General features: G+C 38.4%; 3 protein-coding genes across 3 annotated transcripts; 1 reads left to right on the top strand and 2 right to left on the bottom strand.

The window, feature by feature from the left end:
* Positions 1-917: 917 nt before the first annotated feature.
* LOC116179087 (dimethylaniline monooxygenase [N-oxide-forming] 3-like) lies at positions 918-2,928 on the bottom strand. Its single transcript, XM_031498796.1, has 7 exons — positions 2,790-2,928; positions 2,518-2,732; positions 2,328-2,469; positions 1,987-2,286; positions 1,794-1,938; positions 1,574-1,737; positions 918-1,527 (listed from the first exon to the last, which is right to left on the bottom strand). The coding sequence occupies exons 1-7, from the start codon at positions 2,796-2,798 to the stop codon at positions 1,231-1,233; spliced, it is 1,272 nt and encodes a 423-aa protein (XP_031354656.1). The 5' UTR covers positions 2,799-2,928; the 3' UTR covers positions 918-1,230.
* Positions 2,929-9,908: 6,980 nt separating this feature from the next.
* On the bottom strand, positions 9,909-11,641 carry LOC116179451 (dimethylaniline monooxygenase [N-oxide-forming] 3-like). The gene is given in 7 exon segments (XM_031499242.1): positions 9,909-10,271; positions 10,318-10,481; positions 10,538-10,598; positions 10,600-10,672; positions 10,727-11,040; positions 11,082-11,223; positions 11,269-11,641. Coding segments are annotated over 7 exon segments (1,239 nt in total). The 5' UTR covers positions 11,457-11,641; the 3' UTR covers positions 9,909-9,974.
* Positions 11,642-11,865: 224 nt separating this feature from the next.
* LOC116179452 (dimethylaniline monooxygenase [N-oxide-forming] 3-like) lies at positions 11,866-13,598 on the top strand. Its single transcript, XM_031499243.1, has 7 exons — positions 11,866-12,238; positions 12,284-12,425; positions 12,467-12,780; positions 12,835-12,868; positions 12,927-12,969; positions 13,026-13,189; positions 13,236-13,598. Exons 1-7 carry the CDS (start codon positions 12,051-12,053, stop codon positions 13,530-13,532), a joined length of 1,182 nt encoding a protein of 393 aa, XP_031355103.1. The 5' UTR covers positions 11,866-12,050; the 3' UTR covers positions 13,533-13,598.
* Positions 13,599-18,160: the final 4,562 nt, after the last annotated feature.

An 18,160-nucleotide genomic window follows, 5' to 3' on the forward strand; every position in this document is an offset into this window, starting at 1 on the left:
GAGTTGCAGTAACCTCGCCTGATTGGATTGAGTCTTATGACATTAGAAGCGCGCTTAATTGAGCTAAATTTTAAGACGAATTATAGATTTTATGTTTATCGCAGGTCGCACAATTAAATAAAGAAGTTTCAATTTTTTGATGTAAACAATTGAATACATTTGGGTAATCCGAGTTCCTTTCCACATCTTTTGGAAAGTTTCTATAAGGCAAGGGCTCGCGTATTTTTTATCTGTCACCGTACCGATAAATTTAGAGGTAAGCGTTTTATACTTTACATTTCGTTAATTATAAGGGGGGTACTGCCTTGCTTTTCCCGTATTTGATTTCCCGTAGCTAGGGCTAATTAATTATTGCTTTGTTGCTTGCGTTTCCGTCAGGGCAATCACTACCCTGCATGTGTGCCGTGATTTTGTTTAGTTGCTTCTCAGAACGTAACCGTTCCCCGAATTCTGGACTAAGCTGTTCCTTGAACTGACTGCCTGTGGCTGCCGATTGTGGCAAACCTCTTCTGGTGGCGTTCGAGTCGGTTCGTCCGTCTGTTCCACCGACCACGTCCAGTTTGCCACCGACTGCCACTACTTTCGCCCGCCGGTGTGGTTTAATCCCAATCATTTGTAAATTTATCTATTTTTCTTTTAATTAAATTTTAAATATGATTCCTTAATTACATTGTTTAATTTGATTGCCATTTTTTTAAAAACCGATAAAAAGTTTAAAGACGATTAATGAGTGCTTTTCCTGGCTGTTAAAATTCTAAGCATACAAGGGGAAAAATTTCCATACTACGAAACATTGGTAAATTATTCCAGTGAGTACACAAAATGTCAACTACTACATTTCGAGAAACCTAAAGCCACGTTTCTTCCTTATTAAAATCATCAACCATCTTTATTTCATCAATAATAATAAAGCAGGAGAAGGGACGATTACTTTATTATCAGGTAACAAAAGATCGATCTTGGGATAAGATAAGTTACTTGAATTTTTGGAATGTGCTACAAACTGTTGGTGTTACCGATTCCAAAGATCGGATGTGGTCTTAATAAGTTACACTGCAGCTTTGTGCAAAATATCCTGGAGTTTGTGTTTCAAGGTCTGATTCACAAAAGTTCCATTTCCGTAATTGTTTATGTAGAGTTCCGCTTTGTATACAGGTACGAGCTTTCTAATTTCCATATGTAACATTAATAATAAATTAATAGTAATGAAATAATAGGACTACTACTAGCTTATGGGTAGTAGATTTCAAAATTTTCGTCATCAATAATTCTGTAACATTTATCCAATAACCTTTGTTTTCGCGATTCTTCATAAATTCTACACAAAACCGGAGGTAGAGGTTTAATTGACGCAATTTGCGCAACTTTTGCCCAATATTGCTCTTGAAATTCTCCCATCCTGTGTATGTGCCGTCTTGGAACGTTAAGCTTTTCTTTCTCTCTTATTTCGTCGTGCAGGTCCTCCAACATTAGTCTCTTTGATGGCAATTTGAAACTCTGCTTCATCGCCTCTATACAGAATCGAACCTGAAGCAACGCATTAATTAATTGATATCTCGATGCTAGAACTTACTTGTAGGTCAAACATTGGTATTGCACAAACTATAAATGGGATACCTATGAAAAACATTGTGGGATGGTCGATGTTTACCATGTGCAGGTAAAGAGGATTAACGTGTTTATCTTCAATGGTTATACCACAGTCTCTACTTAAAAATGGATAACTGTAATCATATCCTAAAACAATGGAAGTATTGCAGTTTTCCGTTCTTATTCAGTACAACGCATGTTACCTGTACAATAGACTATATCATCGACTACTTCTTCCGTTCCATCCTCAAACACAACAGAATGTTCACGAAATTCTTCAACTAGTGGCATTGAACTAACTTTCTCTCCAAACGTCACCAAACATAAACCTTCGTAACTTACAAATACCTTAAGTGGTAAATATGTAAAAATGACCTTTATAGGTTGCATACTTACGTGATCGGCAACTAACGAAATATAGTGCACTATATCTCTGGCCGAAGAACGCGCACCCACTACAAGCACTCTTCTGTTTTTGTAAGCACTGGGTTCGTAGTACTTGAAGCTATGTACTTGAGTACCTTTGAATGTATACCGACCTGGAAATTGTGGCACAATTGGATGCCACAAATGGCCACTGCATACGAAAACGTAGTCATAGACAACCGTATCCACAATCTTTGTTGTTAAATTTTTTACTGTCACACTCCATGTGTCATTAACATTCGTTGCTATGTTCAAAACACACCTACGATACTAAACAAAGCACTCGCAACACTATCATGAGGTTCTTTTACCTTAATATGTGGATGCAAATTAAAGGTGTCGGCGTATCCTTTGAAATAATCGAACACCTCTACGGCACCAAGATACGATCGTGTTTCTTCGGAGGGATAAGGGTAATCTGGGTACATCATAATCTCTTTCGGTATGTTTGTCCTAAATTCAAATTGAAAATATGCTTGTTACAACTCCACCGAAACTTACATGACACCCTTGTAAAGGGTGGTGTAAATTAGGTTGTCTTCTTCATCTTCACCACTCTTGTCGCTGTACCAAGTACCTCCGAGAAAGCCTCGTTGTTCGTACACATCACATTCGAAACCGTTAGCAATGCAATACTTTAGGACAACTAAACCAGAAGGACCGGCGCCTACTACTGCAACTTTCTTCATTCTTACACGAAGTTTGGGCGCGTCTCTCTAGCAAACATTTTACTTTTAAAGAAAAGTTGTACCTTTATCAGTAATTCTTCTAACCATTAACATATTCTGCTTATCATGTTTAAATGGAAATATCAGTGCGTTGCGCAAGTACTTTGTGACCTTTGACACTCCATAGTCTTTTATTCTGATGCAACTAAACTTTCAGATTTTCATTAGAGAGCACATATTGACGACAAAACTTTGCTCTGACTGATATTTCCATTCTAAACTGAATAGTAATCGCAGTCGAACTTTGGCGCAGGCATGGATTACTTTACCTTGGAATTAAACCTCCAGGTGAGATTAAAGATTGTGTTTTTCAAACTATAAACATTAGAGTATACTGGAGCAGAGCCCTTTCGTTCGTCATTTATTTTACTTACTTTTAATTTAAAGTGCTGGAATAGAATATAACAATTAGCAGAGCGCGTGTATTACTTCCTACGCCACTTCACCAGGTCTTCGTATGGCCTCATGAAGATGCCAATACCTCCGTCGTCTTATTTAGAAGTACGAAGCGGTATATGGCTTGTGAAGAGCCCTGTAATGGATTGTAGGTCCTTCCTGGCCAGGGCTGAAGGTTTATCAGCTTTTTGTAACATGGCCTTAATGAGTAATTTGGCCTGTCGCTGTCGCTCTTCCCACTGGTTGATGGTTTCTTTTATGTGACTTTTGTGCAGTTCACAAATGGGATCAGGCCTTATTGGCTCCTTGTATGTCCAGTTCATCTGCCTGCATGTTGCCTGTAATGTCGGAATACTCTGGCATGCACTATAGTGTGATGTGTTTGCAAACTGTTTGGAGTCGCAGGTACGGCTTCAGTGCAGCCTGACTGTCTGTGAGGATATCTATTTTTACCGCCTTCTTACCCATTTCTAGGTTTATGATCCTGTCCAGTAGCCTTTTACATGACTGGGATGTCAGGGTCGCCCTTTTCATTACCCATCCAATATGGGAGTTCCACGTTAATCTCTGGGAAACGTTCACTCCCAGATATTTGACTTCTTTACTAAGATCTATGGTGGTGCACCTCCACCTCCCCCATAGTGGGTGCTCTTATGTTGAACTTCCTCCCCCTGGCAAAATTCACCACCACCGTTTTGATCGGATTCAGTTCTACGCTTTCTACTTCACACTACGAGAACACGGAAATTAATTCAACCTGGCAACGTTTAAAAATGCCCCCCTCCGCCCCGAACAACTATTCCCTCCAAAATTAAACAAAATCCCGCTTAAATTTGAAAAGTGGCACGTGATCAAACATTTAAAGCAAAGCCCCCTCACGTTAGTTGTAAACAACGCCATGACCTGAAGCACAGTAGGGAAGGAACATAAAATAAAACACTGAAATTGTGGAAAGTTTGTTTAATAATGATCGTTATTATTAAGATTGCGAAAGCCCGGAATTTAGTTGATGTAACGGGTTTTCCAATAAGAGGTGTTATTTTGAATAGCCCGCTATTTCGGTAGATGTCAGTTTTGAAGCTGTCGTTTTTTGACATTAGACAAGTAGAAACTACGCCATTAATAAAAATCGAACGATACACGCCTCAACACAAAAAACAACGAAACCATTGATCTTTTACGGGAAAAGTTTCCGGGCCGTGTCATCTCTCGAAGAGGTGATCAGAATTGGCCACTGAGATCTTGTGATATGACACCTTGCGACTCCTTCCTTTGGGGCCACGTGAAAGACAAGGTCTACGCCAACAGCCAAGCATCGATTCAAGACCTCAAAAATGGAATTGAGGCTATCGAGGACATAGGGCAGCCACTTTGCGATTTGGTTATGGAAAATTTCATGAAAAAGATATGGTCCTGTAGGCGTGGTCATGGTGGTCATTTAGCTGAGGTTATTTTCCATTATTAACGGCATACCTTCCTCTTTATAATGTAATAAATATCCGATCATTTATCTTAAAAAATGGCATTTTCCTTTGAATATCAAAATAACACCTCATACTGGAAAACCCTTTACAATAATGTAAGCAAATCAAGCAAAGCCAAAAGGTGCGGTACTCTCCCAGAAGTAACTGCCAAGGGTAAAAAGAGTACGACGGAGGAAAACCTTGCAGTTTGATTAACACAGTCCAAAAATTAGTTGACAAAAATGTTTGTTGAATTATCAAGTTTAAGCAGTGGTTAACAAAGATAGTGAATACACCAAGTTGTTTAACCCAACGTTAAAAACAAATGTTGCGAACAATGGGTCAGGTAAGCAGATACCTAAATTCTGAGAAAGGGTGAAGGGTACAGGATGTGACTCATCTTTGGTGCAATAAAGTCCTTGTGCTAGGAGCAAGATGGAAAATTACAAATTCAACTAACGACAAGATATGTGGAAATTAGGGAATCGCAATTCATTTATGGCACATAGATTCTAAACCGAAGAGTTTTGATTAGCATAATCTCGCCTCCGCAAGATAGATGACTTGCCCCTAGTTTCGGGGTTTCGAGCCTACAGTTGAATGTCCGAGACAATCACGGAATTAGGTGTTGTAACTCATTAGCATAATCTCGCCTCCGCAAGATAGATAACTCGCTCCTAGTTTCGGGGTTTCGAGCCTACAGTTGAATGTCGAAGACAATCACGGAATTAGGTATCGTAAATCATTGACTGTTCCGTGTGACCTTGTTGTTGCTCTTATTTGTTGGGCGACTGGTGCCGACACCTTTGGAATATCTTTCTCATCGCATCTTCCCACAGCCTGATGCTTGGCACCACTCCTTTGAGCCATTCTGTGGTGGTCTTATCAGCGCCGTTGACCAGCAACCAGCCCGATTTGAACGTAGAATCCAGGAATCGAAGACACACCGTTCCTCCTTCCAGGTTTCTGATGGCTTCAGGGATCCCTTCCTGGAGTGCTTTAGGCTCTTCTGTGGTGAGATTCACCTCCGGGTACCTGCCATGCAGTATCCCTACCTCCTTACACAATATAATTTATAAATTGTATAGGTATTAACCTTGTCTTGTGGAAACCTTACTCCCACTTGGGTTTGTCGTCTCCCTGCGTGACCTGTTCCTTGTCTGGGCATCCTGAGGCGTGGTCTCGCATAGTAATTTAATTAATCAGCATAACATTCTGCTTCTGCATAACTTTACCCATTATGTGACTTTGTATTTCTTACAGTTTACGATATCCATATAGTGAAAGTGAAAAAAAGCTCACCCTGTATAACCCATACCAATGAGTCAACGAGAGCAACACGCACTACTACTCCTTCTTCTCGATGTTGCGAGGTTTTGGGTTTAGGAAACCGATTTCGCTCCTGTAAAAACTGTGTTGGTGACGTGCTGCAATTCGTTTCGAAAGCTATCCTTATTGGAAGCGGTTACAACATGATGGATCAGGGAATTGATGACCGACAGTTTTTGAGCAGGATGATGGTACAAAGTTCAGTACCTATCGGTGTGAGGTGGGATTACGATAAACTGAGCGATTCTAATTTGTTGCTCAAAAATGGTTCACTTACTTACTAGACGCTAATTAATTCAAAACAGATAGGTAGGGAGTGATCTGGGAAACGTTTTTGAGAAGATTGCGTCTTTGGACTTGTAGAGTCCAGGTCAGAAAAAATTCGGGCTCAAGCTTCCAGAGAGTGACAAGAAAAATTGGTCTGGAAGCAAAACTTTTCTTTAAGGAATTTTTGTAAACGTAAATTGCACGCGAGTTTTCCGAACAGCTTACAATTAAAAAAAGTGAAACAACCGAAAGCAGCGGTCAAATTCAAAATCTTACACGCCTCTTACCCTATACGAAAATAATATAATCCCATCCACCTCCGAACTTAAATACATCACAAATAACATACAAACATAGAATTAAAAGCCTTTACATAGAAGATACATACAAGAAGGTGATCAGGATTGTGCTGATTCTACGGCAACGCACACATGGTTATTTGAATGTGATAAGTTTATAAGTAAAGAGAGATAGTACTAGGTCAGAACTTGACAAGACGAACGACATACAGACAGATACTAATCGTTATTTGGTTCTAATCGACGCGAGTAGTTAACCAGGCTAGACTTGCGCTCCAAGAAAGACTCACCATAGTAATCATAATGCGTTTATTATATATGAATCAAGTACAATGGGGCGAAATTCAGTTCTACCATTGAATAAGTATTACTTATTGAATGGTTCTACAGCAAAATACCGCAGCCTGCTCTACCACTTAACTCCGTGCATGACATACTACTAACTGAGTAAGTTATTATACAGAGTGCCCAACGAGAAGTATACAGAGGGCTTTTAGGGTATTAAATTTAGAAATTTCGAAAAATCCTCGAACACGTCAATTTTGTATTCGAGGGGGACAACTTTTGGAACGCAAATCACGAACCCAAGTCTTCACCCCTCTACGTACAGTGGTTTTTTCCCCCCGATTTAAGTCCTTTAGATTACTTCTTGTGGGGATATTTAAAGAATAAAGTTTATGCTACTCCGTCCGAAACATTACAAGGGTTGCGCGCACGTATAACCATAGTGTAAGAATAGAATACACTATGGTATAACTCAACAATTTCGAGCGATTACCCCTGAAATCTTGCAACATGTACGGTAGCGTTTTGAAGCAAATCTTTATTATTGCATGGAAGCAGGCGGAAGGCAATTCGCGCATTTATTGAAATAAATGTTGTGTGTTTAAAGTTATTTGTGATTTTTTGCACAATTTAAACCTTGTATTAAAATTTAAAAATTTTAATACAAGGTGACTTAGATCGCATTTTTTTTTTAGAAAAAACCATTTCAAATGCGAATATCTCCGAAACGAATCAATAGAATTTAAAAAGCAAAGCAGATTAGTAATCACGATTAAATTGGCTTTCAAATAATGTGCCATTTTCCATAGGATTCCATTTAAAATTTTAGGGGTTAAGCTCCCTACGTAGAGGGGTGAAAACTTGGGTTCGTGATTTGTATTCCAAAAGTTGTCCCCCTCGAATACAAAATTGACGTGTTCGAGATGATTTTTCGAAATTTCTAAATTTAATACCCTAAAAGCCCTCTGTATACGTCTCGTGGGGCCACTCTGTATATACCTATCTGGGTAGTAGATTCATCATCAATAATTCTGTAAAATTTATTCAATAATCTCTGTTTTCGTGTTTGCAGGTACAAGGTTTCTAATTTCTATATTGCTACGGGGGTTCCTTCTGGACTTGAAAATTACCATCGGTTCCGCCCGGCAAGGAAAACCGTCTTCTTCTCAGGCTGCTCAATCAATGAAAATAAATGCTCCGGCTAACTCAAATCGGTGGGCTTTTCACTCTTTTGAAACTGCGTAACAAACCTTAACCTGCCGCCTACCAGTCTCCTGCCTCAACTCCTACTCCTCCCTTTCCTTCCCCTCGTTCTTCGTTAAAGACATAGGCACATTGAAACCAAATAGATAATATATTGAAATGATATTGGAGATACAAACAAATTACAGGGATCTAGCAGTTCTTCTCTCCTCCTTGTAAAAACACTAGCTTAACAATGACAACTAAACTAAATAAAAAATCCTACCAGGTGAGACTAATTTACTCAAGGGGTGGCCATCCTCTACAGTTTGAAAATTGCAACAACAGGTCATCGGTTTTTACTCCAGCGTGGACTGGGACTTATTTAAATAAACACAAAAATTTATCCTACTCTTTGGTAATCGTTCATTGGACTTTAATAAACAATCAAATCAAAATTTTTTTTTTTTACTATAGCTTAATTACCAAAAAGTGGGACTTTACAGAACGCTACAAATTTAATTAGACTAACCTTTACAACATTTGTACAGCCGATCTTGTGAACTGCTCTTTCCTCTGGTACAGGGTGGATGTGATAAAACCTGACACTTAGGTCTCTGTGACTTCCTAGGGGGTGGCTTGAAATTAACACACGGAAACAAAATCCACGGTGCCTATCCTTCCTCGGAACGAAAGCAAAGTTTAGTGTTTGAACTGAAGCTTAGTCCAGGAAATCCTTCGCGTGGCGAGTGGGAGACGGCTACTTGCCAAAGTTTCTACACAGCAGGTGTATTTAATTTAAACAGTGACCCCTACTATTTCCTTCCACCGGCTCTTAGAGTTTATTAACTTTGATCGCCTGCGGGAGACAGATTTTTGAGTTAGCGGCACGGCAGAACACAAATTTTTATGATTACTATCCGACGGTAAACCGCGATTTGTTCTTGGGTGGTTCGACGTATTATTTCACCAGCTCTTCTTGGGACAAATGTCTCTCCAAAACGCAGCGCTCCTTCGACAAATGACCGTACGGCACTAGTAGGAAATTCCACCTGGGGCGGATCCCGAAATTCTGCGCCTTGAGGAATAGGGCAGCACTTTGAATTATATATCCTCGAGAAATCACAACGTATCCTAACGCGATTCACTGCATCCAAAGTAAACTGGGGTGAAGCTCAAGGGTTCGCCAAAATATCACCTGATCGGAACCTGGGTCTTCGTCGCCCAAAAATCAACGCGAAAAGAAAATAACACTTCGAAACGGGTGCAAAAAGCATGCAACTGCGAGCAACCGAAATAAACCGGTGGCTCAAACCGCTAAGTGTACCAAAGCGATCGCTCAAGGTACGTGTTGACCGCTTGACGTACTAACCGCGAGTCTCTTCAAAAACGATCACTCAAAGTACGTGTTGACCCCTCGACGTACTAACCGCGAGTCTCTCCAAAAACGATCCCCTTCTTCAGAATTGAAATGAGAAAACCACACCCAAATTACCATAAAACAAAAATGGCTCCCGCTAGAAATTCTCCCATTGGTTTAGATAAAGAAGACTTAACCCACTCTAACTTCGTCGTCAACCTCCAGGAACTGCTGAATAAACTGATCTCACGGTTTTCTGCTGACGACGTGAAAACCCCTCATCTCTTGATGGCTCGGTGCTATATCCGCTCCTATTCTCGGTCTAGACGGCGCCAAAGTTGATAAACGAACGACAAAAAACTCGCATTACTCATGATGACGTCAATCAACTTTGCACTCTTCCCACGACGAAATTAAATCTGAGCGAAATTAAATCTATCGGACCATAGTCTTGAGCGAACCGAAATGCCCAAACACAAAATCTCTAACCGAAACAAATAATGAAATATACAGGGTGACCTGCACTATCATGACAAGGAATTTCGAATTTTTTAATGAAATTTGGCACGAAATAAAACCACTCGTTACAATATCCAACTTAACCTAATAATAAATTAATATTAACTAAATAATAGGAGTACCTACTACCTTATGGGTAGTAGATTTCAAAATTTTCGTCATCAATAATCCTGTAACATCTATCCAATAACCTTTGTTTTCGCGATTCTTCATAAATTCTACACAAAACCGGCGGTAAAGGTTTAATTGATGCGATTTGCGCCACTTTTGCCCAATATTGTTCTTGAAATTTCCCCATCCTGTGTATTTGCCATCTTGGAACGTTAAGCTTATCTTTCTCTTTTATTTCATCGTCCAAATCCTCCAGCATTAGACCTTTTGATGGCAATTTGAAATTCTGCTTCATGACCTCTATGCAGAATCGAACCTGAAGTATCGCATTAACTAAATGAAAATTCGATCCTAGAACTTACTTGTAAGTTGAACATCGGTAATGTACAAACTAGAAATGGAACACCTATGAAAAACATTGTGGGATGGTTGATGTTTACCATGTGAAGGTAAAGAGGATTAACATGTTTATCTTCAATGGTTATACCACAGTCTCTACTTAAAAATGGATAACTGTAATCATATCCTAAAACAATGGAAGAAGTGCAGTTTTCCGTTCTCATTCAGTACAATGCATGTTACCTGTACAATAGACAATATCATCGATTATTTCTTCCGTTCCATCCTCAAACACGACAGAATGAATGTTCGCGCAATTCTTTAATTACTGGCTTCGAACTAACCTTCTCTCCAAACGCCACGAAACATAAGCCCTCACTGTAGCTTACAAATACCTTAAGTAGGTAGTAAAGATCATCTTTGATATTTCACGGTTTTATACTTACGTGATTAGCAACTAACGAAATATAGTGCACTATATCTCTGGCAGAAGAACGCGAACCCACTACAAGCACTCTTCTGTCTTTGTACCCACTAGGTTCGTAGTATTTGAAGCTATGTATTTGAGTACCTTTGAATGTATATCGACCTGGAAATTGTGGCATATCTGGATACCACAAATGCCCATTGCATATGAAAACGTAGTCATAGACAACCGTTTCCACAACTTTTGTTGTTAAATTTTTTGTTGTCACGCTCCATGTGTCATTAACATTCGTTGAAATGTTCAAAACACACCTACGATACTAAACAAAGCACTCGCAATACTATAATTTGGGGATTTTACGTTAATATATGGATGCAAATTAAAAGTATCAGCGTATCCTTTGAAATAATTGAATGCTTCTACGGCACTTAAGTACGATCGCGTTTCTTTCAAGGGATAAGGATAATCTGGATACATCATGACCTCTTTCGGTATGTTTGTCCTGAATTCAAATTGAAATGTTTGTTACAGCTCCAGCGAAACTTACTTGACACCCTTGTAAAGAGTAGTGTAAATTATGTTCTCTTCTTCATTTTCACCATCCTTGTCGGTATACCAAGTGCCTCCGAGGAAACCTTTCTGTTCGTACACATCGCATTCGAAACCGTTAGCAATGCAATATTTTATGACAACTAAACCCGCAGGTCCAGCACCTACCACGGCAACTTTCTTCATTCTCACTAATTGTGTCCGAATTTTGCTTGTTTTGTGCTCTTATCAGTAAGGTTGCGATTTTGTAATCATTGCCGATTACCGCATTGTCCGTATCAGTGTTTTGCGTAAGTACTTTGGGATCTGCGACATTTCTAAGCTTCCAAATTTTCAGTAGATGGGCATAGGTTTGTGGGCGACATACTCTTTCTCTGACTGAATTTTATCCGAAGTAAATAAATGTCACGGTTGAACTTTAGCCCATGCATCGATTATTTGCTTTAGGTTGAGACACAGCTTGGCTACGCGACACGATGCCGCGCTGCAAAATGGCGCGTAGCCAAGCTGTGTCTCAACCTAAAGCAAATAATCGATGCATGGGCTAAAGTTCAACCGTGACATTTATTTACTTCGGATAAAATTCAGTCAGAGAAAGAGTATGTCGCCCACAAACCTATGCCCATCTACTGAAAATTTGGAAGCTTAGAAATGTCGCAGATCCCAAAGTACTTACGCAAAACACTGATACGGACAATGCGGTAATCGGCAATGATTACAAAATCGCAACCTTACTGATAAGAGCACAAAACAAGCAAAATTCGGACACAATTAGTGAGAATGAAGAAAGTTGCCGTGGTAGGTGCTGGACCTGCGGGTTTAGTTGTCATAAAATATTGCATTGCTAACGGTTTCGAATGCGATGTGTACGAACAGAAAGGTTTCCTCGGAGGCACTTGGTATACCGACAAGGATGGTGAAAATGAAGAAGAGAACATAATTTACACTACTCTTTACAAGGGTGTCAAGTAAGTTTCGCTGGAGCTGTAACAAACATTTCAATTTGAATTCAGGACAAACATACCGAAAGAGGTCATGATGTATCCAGATTATCCTTATCCCTTGAAAGAAACGCGATCGTACTTAAGTGCCGTAGAAGCATTCAATTATTTCAAAGGATACGCTGATACTTTTAATTTGCATCCATATATTAACGTAAAATCCCCAAATTATAGTATTGCGAGTGCTTTGTTTAGTATCGTAGGTGTGTTTTGAACATTTCAACGAATGTTAATGACACATGGAGCGTGACAACAAAAAATTTAACAACAAAAGTTGTGGAAACGGTTGTCTATGACTACGTTTTCATATGCAATGGGCATTTGTGGTATCCAGATATGCCACAATTTCCAGGTCGATATACATTCAAAGGTACTCAAATACATAGCTTCAAATACTACGAACCTAGTGGGTACAAAGACAGAAGAGTGCTTGTAGTGGGTTCGCGTTCTTCTGCCAGAGATATAGTGCACTATATTTCGTTAGTTGCTAATCACGTAAGTATAAAACCGTGAAATATCAAAGATGATCTTTACTACCTACTTAAGGTATTTGTAAGCTACAGTGAGGGCTTATGTTTCGTGGCGTTTGGAGAGAAGGTTAGTTCGAAGCCAGTAATTAAAGAATTGCGCGAACATTCATTCTGTCGTGTTTGAGGATGGAACGGAAGAAATAATCGATGATATTGTCTATTGTACAGGTAACATGCATTGTACTGAATGAGAACGGAAAACTGCACTTCTTCCATTGTTTTAGGATATGATTACAGTTATCCATTTTTAAGTAGAGACTGTGGTATAACCATTGAAGATAAACATGTTAATCCTCTTTACCTTCACATGGTAAACATCAACCATCCCACAATGTTTTTCATAGGTGTTCCATTTCTAGTTTGTACATTACCGATGTTCAACTTACAAGTAAGTTCTAGGATCGAATTTTCATTTAGTTAATGCGATACTTCAGGTTCGATTCTGCATAGAGGTCATGAAGCAGAATTTCAAATTGCCATCAAAAGGTCTAATGCTGGAGGATTTGGACGATGAAATAAAAGAGAAAGATAAGCTTAACGTTCCAAGATGGCAAATACACAGGATGGGGAAATTTCAAGAACAATATTGGGCAAAAGTGGCGCAAATCGCATCAATTAAACCTTTACCGCCGGTTTTGTGTAGAATTTATGAAGAATCGCGAAAACAAAGGTTATTGGATAGATGTTACAGGATTATTGATGACGAAAATTTTGAAATCTACTACCCATAAGGTAGTAGGTACTCCTATTATTTAGTTAATATTAATTTATTATTAGGTTAAGTTGGATATTGTAACGAGTGGTTTTATTTCGTGCCAAATTTCATTAAAAAATTCGAAATTCCTTGTCATGATAGTGCAGGTCACCCTGTATATTTCATTATTTGTTTCGGTTAGAGATTTTGTGTTTGGGCATTTCGGTAAATAAAAATCTCTGTTTTTAAATGCGTGTCAGCTGCCATGTAATAGTTTTTATCTGCGTGGACCAATAATTACTGAACACCCTCTATATAGAGAGCGTGCTCGAATAGGAAGCTCACCTTATATACTTATTTACAGTTCCACGGTAAATTCTTAATGTCCTTGTGGTAAGTGGTTACAAATGTTACGACAAAGAAATATTTTTTGATTTGAGTTTATTAAAGTACCTCAACGAAGTTTATTTTGGAAGGTTCAAGTGTCAGCTGTAGTAATAAATCTAGTCACACGTGCGTACTAGCGATGGGCGCTTATCATACTTAAATATTGGCAAAAAAGTTGTTCAAGTCTTTATCTCTGTTGAATTTTTTCTGTTACAGCCGTTTTGTTTTACGATGAATACCTTATCTTGTTTTTATCTTTTGTTAGGGTTAAAATGACCTGCCAAAATCGAAAAGATTATTTACAGTAAAATTATAAAACAAAAACGTGAGCTCAAACTCTCCTTTCAGTACAGGAAAATATTTGGCTTTATCAAATGATGATAGAAATTTGTATAAAATGTTAGATACTGTTGTGTAAACTGGAGGGAGGTTCGTTTCTGTAGGTTGAAATTAAGAGCCAGTCATCCTGTGGTTGAAAATTTACGTGCTGTAAACGTAATTTAGATTTAGCAATAGGTTCAGGTGGGACATCCTGTACAATGTTTTAATTTATTTGTTTAGGACCTCGAGTGAAACTTTGTCAAATGGACACAGAATTTGAGGATTTTAGTTAATAGTTATGTAATGTTGAGTTTTTGTATCGTAAATTTGGAATTTGTGTAAGTAATTGAAGGGTTGTTATTGTATTTAATGGGCGTAATGAGCGCATAAGATTTAATTTGGAATCGCTGTAAGAAAGAAGTGTGGACAAATTTGTTTATTTATTTATTTATTTAAGCGTCCGCATATGGGAATCAATTTGGCGACGTAGTTTGGCTATTCGATTTTCGTCGTTTAACAACGAAGCGGATTAATGGAGTAGAGGTGATAATTGATTAAATAAGTGAAAAGCGACCGAAAGCGTGCGACCGTTAGGGCGCGAGACATAAGGGCGCATGGTCATAAGGGCGCGAGGATAAAAGGGCGCAAGGGCATATGGGCGCTAGATAGAGTACCTATTCTCTAAAAAATAATAATGTAGGTTAATATTGTAACGGAAACGCTCCAGACATGACGTCACCTTTGGCGCTCTGGAATTTTCTAGGCGCGCGAAAGTGGGAATGTTTGCAACGTATCTGGTAATTACGCGAAGGTTCTGGACTTACACTGCTTGCGTGTATAAATGGTTGCGGACCGAACATCGGTGAAGTCTACTACCGAACGAGATCGAGTACAGATGAAACATAGAGCGCGGAAATATAAATTGCGAAGTGTGTGATATAAATAATCGATACAAATTGTACAGTTTTTATAGTGTTTTAGTTTTGTTAATAAATATTGATATAAATCGAACCCGAATTTATAAATAACGTTACAATATCAACAGGGCATTTGAGACACCTTTTATATCACTTTTACTTCTACTTCTATGTTTTTAGCGTAGAATTGTTTAAAAGAGACTGTTATGCTTTCTTCCAATCGCTTGCTCACTCGCTCGATCGATTTTTTCACGTCCAGCCATTTAAAAGAGATCGGACGAACTAATTACAATGAAATTTTGCCGATGAATTTTTTTACAAATTTTTAAATCAAAGTTAGTGAATAGGCCATATCGGCAAAAAAATTAACACTGACCTCCGTCACCGAATTACATGAATTTCAAAATATGCATAGCCGACACGATACGATAGGCAATGCCAAAATTTGTGTTTGATAGGTTCAAAATTCACAATGCCTTTTTGACTTCTTCGTCACTTATAAATCGATGAAATTCCAAACGCAATTTGCAGGTCAACAGAGCGTCAGAACTGAGTGCCGACAAAGGAAAGTAGGAAGTCTTCGACGAGATCTATCCGGTAATGACTTCAAACGCGATTTGCGTGTGAACCGGAAGTCGGAACAGGTTACCAATACAGGTAAATAGGAATTCCTCCAGAGATCAATTCGGTGGTGGAGTCAAAACTTAAAACGCGATTTTCAGGTGAACGGAACGTCGGAAGTGGGTGCCGACAACAAAGGCACTACCGGATTTGCGCGTGAATAGATTCAAAATTCACAATGCCCTTTGCGCATATCCGCTATTTATATATACTAAATGGAATTATATCTAGTGTTTTTGTTTGTGATAAGTTGTATTTTTTGTTACAATCTGCTTTAATTATTTCGACATATTTGTCTACGGTTCAAAGTTACCAGTTATTTTTCTTAACATCTAATATTGTATCTGAACTTTTAGCTGTAGATATATTGCAAAGTTCATTAAGTAACTAAGTCTTATTTTTACATAGAGATATCAACAAACTACGCTCTTTCAGAATGTCCAAAAAATACAGGGTGTTATTAAATGTTTTTATCGGGGATGGCTGGGGTGGCGAATATCACGTTTGGATGGTTTCCCCCTCACTTCCTTCACGATATTCCAAAATCGAAACATTTTAAAACATCAGATATAATCCCTCGCGCGGACACCTGGTGTATAAATATTATATAAACAACGTTAAGTATAATTTCAATTGACATTGTAAATAAACGCATAGATTAAAGTGAGCGCCCTTGACCGGCAAACATGCGTACGGCAATTATCCATCAATTCGAACGTGATAAGTAAAAGTTATAGCGCATATGCGATAACAAAATTCGAACGCGTCAAACAAAAATTACAGCACGTATACGGTCACAAAGGTTAAACAGCAGGGAAGCAAGTAATATGGAAAAAATTATGTGTGAGACTTCAGCGCATTTTTGTGTGGCAGATCAGTATTATATTAGCCATTTTTGACTCCACCATCAGTAAAATTTTGTCGGAGGCCACCACGTTCCCTTTGTCGGTACTCACTTCCGACGTACTGTCCACTCGCAGTTCGCATTTGAAGTTTTGACTCCACCATCAGTAAGATATTGTCGGGGGCTACCACTTTCTCTTTGTCGGTACCCACTTCCGACGCGACGTACCGTTCACGCGCAATTCTCATTTTGGTGGATTTCGCTAAAAACCCTTCACGAAATAGTATTCAATTTTTTGGTTACTTCTCATACCTCGAGACACAAGAAAGAGAGATCGCGATTTGAGCTTTAAGTCGAGTACCTTTCGAAGTGCGCCTTGCAAAGGTGGTTAATTTCGCCTCTAGGAAAAAAAACAACAAAATTCCGTCAGTTGTGCGCGTTTACAAGATCTTTCCGACGACACCAATTTCAAAACAATCGGACCAAAACTGTAGAAGATAGGAAAAAACTGAAAAATCACCATGTTAGTAAGTAAACCGACGCTTAGGGATGGCGCCCAGATGTCGCTTATCCCGACATCATGTAGCCCCGTCCCTAAAGTTGTTAATTACACGGCCCCGGTAGGTACACGCGCATTTCTCGTCTTTCTACAAGGGTTCTTCTACGGGCTTTTCTTTGCTGCCAGCCAGCCAGCCAGCCAACCGGCCAAAGTAAGATTAAAATCTACGTTTTTACAAATAAATTGGCAAAAATGCACTAAAAATCATTGAATACCAAACGAATTAGGTAAATTTGAATTACTAATGAATGTAAGACACTGCAATCAGGAACAAAACCTATTTATGAAAGAAAAAATGGATGAAAAGAAAATTCTTTTCTCTGTAGTTTTAAAAGACACCTTATTTTTATAATTATACAAATTAAAATTGATAGGAATAAAGCTAATACACCACCTAATTTATTAGGAATAGAACGCAAAATTGCATAGGCAAATAAAAAATATCATTCAGGAAGTAAATGAAATCAGAAGAATGGGGAAAATAAAAATGAGTATTAAATACCAATAGTGATTGAATTAACATAAGGTATGAAGAAAACAGAAAACTTACATAACATAATATACCTACCAAAAGTTAAAATTTTCCATTTTGACATTTTGTGCATCACTTAGGTATAGAAGTTTTCAAATTATAAACGATTTTTCATTTTGAATTCAATAATTCCTAAGTGTCGAAATTTCTTCTAGTCGAGTTACCTATACAGAGTGACCATTGTGTTTGTAATATAGTGTAGGTATATCTCGGTAAATATCGACTGTATATAAAATTTTTCTATATGAAAGTTGTTTAACAGTTTATTTCCCATAATAAAGGCAGCGCTCCGTTGTTTTTATTTCAGGAACCAAATGAATAACGAAAAACAATTGAATTTTTTTAAACAGCAATGCACACTTTCATTAGGCTCATTTGATAGAGATTTTTTTCTCTTTTCAATGACGTAACGTGCTAGCACCCATGTAGAAGAAATTAATTTTTATTTCAAGCTTTTTGTGATGGGTTATGCCATTGCCTTGCA

The sequence above is a fragment of the Photinus pyralis genome, unplaced genomic scaffold, assembly GCF_008802855.1.
Source record: "Photinus pyralis isolate 1611_PpyrPB1 unplaced genomic scaffold, Ppyr1.3 Ppyr1.4_LG8, whole genome shotgun sequence".
NCBI classification, from domain to species: domain Eukaryota; kingdom Metazoa; phylum Arthropoda; class Insecta; order Coleoptera; family Lampyridae; genus Photinus; species Photinus pyralis.